At 57.1% G+C, this 4,140-nt stretch overlaps 1 protein-coding gene across 2 annotated transcripts; it reads left to right on the top strand.

The window, feature by feature from the left end:
* The first annotated feature begins 2,283 nt into the window (after positions 1-2,283).
* On the top strand, positions 2,284-3,738 carry HOXA1 (homeobox A1). 2 transcript variants are annotated; one of them, XM_063099921.1, is made up of 2 exons: positions 2,284-2,935; positions 3,383-3,738. In XM_063099921.1, exons 1-2 carry the CDS (start codon positions 2,284-2,286, stop codon positions 3,736-3,738), a joined length of 1,008 nt encoding a protein of 335 aa, XP_062955991.1. The 2 variants fall into 2 exon arrangements, with proteins under 2 accessions (XP_062955991.1, XP_062955992.1); XM_063099922.1 differs by lacking the exon at positions 3,383-3,738 and having other exon boundaries at positions 2,284-2,637; positions 2,841-2,900.
* The last annotated feature ends 402 nt before the right edge of the window (positions 3,739-4,140 follow it).

Below are 4,140 nucleotides of genomic sequence, written 5' to 3'. Positions count from 1 at the left end.
GGAGGGGAGAATATATCGGCTGGCTCCGGCTCAGAGAGCAGATGGTCCGCACTGCCGGCACCGACCCCCTCACACCCTGCCCTCTCCCCTACCGGAGGGCCTTCTCTCCCCATTGCTGGAGGCTTGGCATTCCCAAGGAAGCCGCCTCCAGGAGGGCCGCCTTGCCTTTTCCCTTCTCCAGAACGAAGATTCCCCAGAGCTGAAATTGGGGTAGGGACGACCTTTCCTGCCCGTGCTCCCTCTTAACCATGCTTGGGGAATGGGTGAAAGGTCACAGAGAAATACCCTTCCGAAAGGAAATGTTTGGGGGAAATGTTTCACTGCTACTGAGAGAGTCCAGAGTCAAAGGTCTTCATGGGTTTTGTTTCTGGAGGGGACAGGTTTGGGGGGAACTTCTATACGTGGAGAACAGAACATAGAAGCCCGAAAGGGTGACTAACACATTTGAAATGTGCCTTCCTCTAGCAAAACTTCCTTCTTCTAAGAATGGTTGGGAGACTGCAGGGGAGTAGGAACCCCAACCCACATACAACTCTCACTGTAAATTTCATCTGTCTTATTACAATGCTGTAAACATGGTCAAAGTAAAATCTATACAGCGTCGGTTGTAAAGCTTCTTGGATGATCTCTGGATTTCTTCTATCTAAGAAAGCATCAATTAATTCTCAGTCTCCATTTGGCCTTTTCTCTCTACAAGCCCAGGGCTGACACGAAAACTAATAGTAAACAGCAATTAATGACCCCATCAGGATCAGGGAAGGATGAGGGCGATGGAGAACAGGACCCCCTGGCCTGGGATGACGCTCAGATTTGCACGTGTCTCTCCAGGGAAAGATTTGAAGGTTCACACAAGCAACTACACAGTCAGTTGAAAAGAGGAGGACGTGTTGGGAAGAGGAAAGTGTTCTGTCCACCATCAGCCATCTGTCCACCTCCCCCCCCCACCTGCCAGCCCCCACCCCCACTCCAGGCGTGCAGTAGAATGGGGGGGGAGAGGGGTAAGAAAAGGCTCGCCTACTCCAAACCTCCCCCTCCAGAAAAGGAGAAAAGTGGCGGGGGGAGTTTAGCATACTTTGTTGGGGCCGCGGATCAGCCCTTCCAGGCCCGTGCCGGAGCGCACAGGCTCCTGGGTCTTGGGGAGCCGGCGGATGGCCTGCAGCTCGCGGCCCGGCCCCCACGCTGGCCACGTCGGCTAGCGTCATCTCTCTCCCCCGCCTCCCACCCTTCAAAATCCAGCGGCAGGGTTGCTCGGGATCCCGGAGGACTCCCAGAGCAAAGCTGAGTGGGGAAGGAGAAAGGGGCGGAGAGCGAGGAGAAAGGGAGGGCGGAGAAGGACCCGGCCACCCCCAGCCTTTTCCGGCTAGCTCTGCTTTAAGAGCTCACCCACCCCTGGGGGTCGAATTACAGAAGGTCCTCATTGCCATGCTAATGGCGAGCTCGAGCTGTAGGAAGAGGGCTATGGAGAAAAGAAGTCTCTTTTCTTGCCCTTGTTCCCTCCACGCCCACCTGGGTTCCTCCCAGCCAGCCCGCTGCGCACGTTCCTCTCCATTCCGAGTTTGGAGAGCCGGTGGCCCAGCCTCTTTCTCCGCCACCGTTCTCAGCGCTCCTCATAGCCCCACGGCCTCACGGCAGGGACTGTGCCGTGGACGCGCCCTAGGAGCCTGGGGCGCTGTGTCCTCCGGTTTCGCACCCTTCCTGCTCGGCGCGCTCCGGGGTCGCCAGCGTACTTGCGTCCACCCAGCGAGCACTGGCCCGCTGATTCCCGCCCCGAGAGAGCCGGATGCCCTCTTCCCTTCTCACCTCTTACCAGTTCATCTTTCTGTGCAAGGTGGGGAGGGGGACGGAGGTGGGGGATGCCTCCCAGCCCCCACCTCCCGGAGGGTGGGGGGCGAGCGGAGTCGGGCGCGCGCAGAAAGCAGCCTCTGCTCCCCTTCGCCCAGCGCTCCGAGTCTGCCGTTGCAGCCGCCGCAGCTGCTGCAGCCGCCTGGGCTGCCTGGGGGGGCGACTGCGCGTCACCTAGACGGAGGAGCGCCGGGGATTTAAATGCCACTGAAACAGTGATCCATCACCACCGGAGCCGGCAAACTTTCGCAGGAGGCTCAGCCATTGGCTGACAAAGTCACGTGCCCCTCCCCTTGCGCCCTCCGCCCTCCCGCCCCCCCGCCCCCCCGCCCCCCCGCGCACTGTACATTCATATCATTTTTCTTCCTCGGCCCCATGGAGGAAGTGAGAAAGTTGGCACGGTCACCCAGGGCTTCGCAGGACCCGGTCACTCAGTGACAGATGGACAATGCAAGAATGAGCTCCTTCCTGGAATACCCCATCCTCAGCAGCGGCGACTCGGGGACCTGCTCAGCGCGAGCCTACCCCTCGGACCATGGGATTACAACTTTCCAATCCTGCGCAGTCACTGCCAACAGCTGCGGCGGCGACGACCACTTCCTAGTGGGCAGGGGGGTGCAGATCAGCTCGCCCCACCACCACCACCACCACCACCACCACCACCCCCAGCCGGCCACCTACCCGACTTCCGGGAACCTGGGGGTGTCCTACTCCCACTCGAGTTGTGGTCCAAGCTATAGCGCGCAGAACTTCGGCGCGCCTTACAGCCCCTACGCGTTAAATCAGGAAGCAGACGTAAGTGGTGGGTACCCCCAGTGCGCTCCCGCTGTTTACTCTGGAAATCTCTCATCTCCCATGGTCCAGCATCACCACCACCACCAGGGTTATGCAGGGGGCGCGGTGGGCTCGCCTCAGTACATTCACCACTCATATGGACAAGAGCACCAGAGCCTGGCCCTGGCCACGTATAATAACTCCTTGTCCCCTCTCCACGCCAGCCACCAGGAAGCCTGTCGCTCCCCTGCGTCGGAGACGTCTTCTCCAGCGCAGACCTTTGACTGGATGAAAGTCAAAAGAAATCCTCCCAAAACAGGTCAGTCCTGCCGGCCGGTGGACGCTCCTTGATGATTTTGGAAGGAGCTGGCATGCTCAGTTTCCAAGGAAAATTAATGATTTTTTAGAAAGGTTCTTCCTTCCGACTAGTGTTGTAGGGCGTGGGAAGAGTGCCCAGGTGTGTTGGTGCGAAGAAGCCCATGGGACTGGTGTGTTTTCAAAGAATTTTAGGTGTTCTGCAAGTAAAAGTACGGGGGTGGGGGGGTTCTGTTAATATCTCCAGGCTCCATTAATCACCGGTCTGCCCACGCTAATGGCTGACTTCAGGTTAACACTTTACACCTCATCACTCACCCTCCCAAGCCCTGTTTGTGTTGAGAAGTTCTTGATCTCCCCTTTATTTGAATGCTGCTCTGAAGCGTGTAGGGGATCTCATATCGATTTAAAATTTTTACCTTTTCCTCTCATCGCTTCCCCCTTGCCCCAGGGAAAGTTGGAGAGTATGGCTACGTGGGTCAACCCAACGCGGTGCGCACCAACTTCACCACCAAGCAGCTCACGGAACTGGAGAAGGAGTTCCACTTCAACAAGTACCTGACGCGCGCCCGCAGGGTGGAGATCGCCGCGTCCCTGCAGCTCAACGAGACGCAGGTGAAGATCTGGTTCCAGAACCGCCGCATGAAGCAAAAGAAACGTGAAAAGGAGGGGCTCTTGCCCATCTCTCCGGCCACCCCGCCGGGTAGCGATGAGAAGGCCGAGGAATCCTCGGAGAAGTCCAGCTCCTCGCCCTGCGTTCCTTCCCCGGGGTCTTCTACCTCAGACACTCTGACTACCTCCCACTGAGGCCGCCTCAGCCCCCGACTCCGCAGCCCAGACTTCTTCTTGGGCTGGGACTTCTACCCAAAGCACATTCTTCGCTTATCTTTCCATTTACAGTCTCTCTCTCCTTCTCTGATCCTATCTGGGGAGCTCCTGGCCAGGATAATGTGTTTCCAGAGATTTCTGGACCAGAGGTTTGGTGAGGGGTTAACTCTTTAATACAGATTGGGTGCCAGCATCAATTTTCTGATGGCCCCTTTCCTCCCTCCCTGCTTTTAGGAGATTTTCACAGAACCTAGTGTTTTCTTTCAGATGCCTTTTGGAAAATAGTTCCCTCTGCCCTCAGAAATATGTCAGAGGGAGGCCTCACATCTTGTGTCTAACAGTATATTTACAGTTCTTCCTACCTTGCCCTGAAAAGTAGGA

The sequence above is a fragment of the Cynocephalus volans genome, chromosome 6 (genome assembly GCF_027409185.1).
Source record: "Cynocephalus volans isolate mCynVol1 chromosome 6, mCynVol1.pri, whole genome shotgun sequence".
In the NCBI taxonomy this organism is placed as follows: Eukaryota; Metazoa; Chordata; class Mammalia; order Dermoptera; family Cynocephalidae; genus Cynocephalus; species Cynocephalus volans.
The sequence above is the reverse complement of the archived record's forward strand: the minus strand, read 5'-3'. Positions and strand labels throughout refer to the sequence as shown.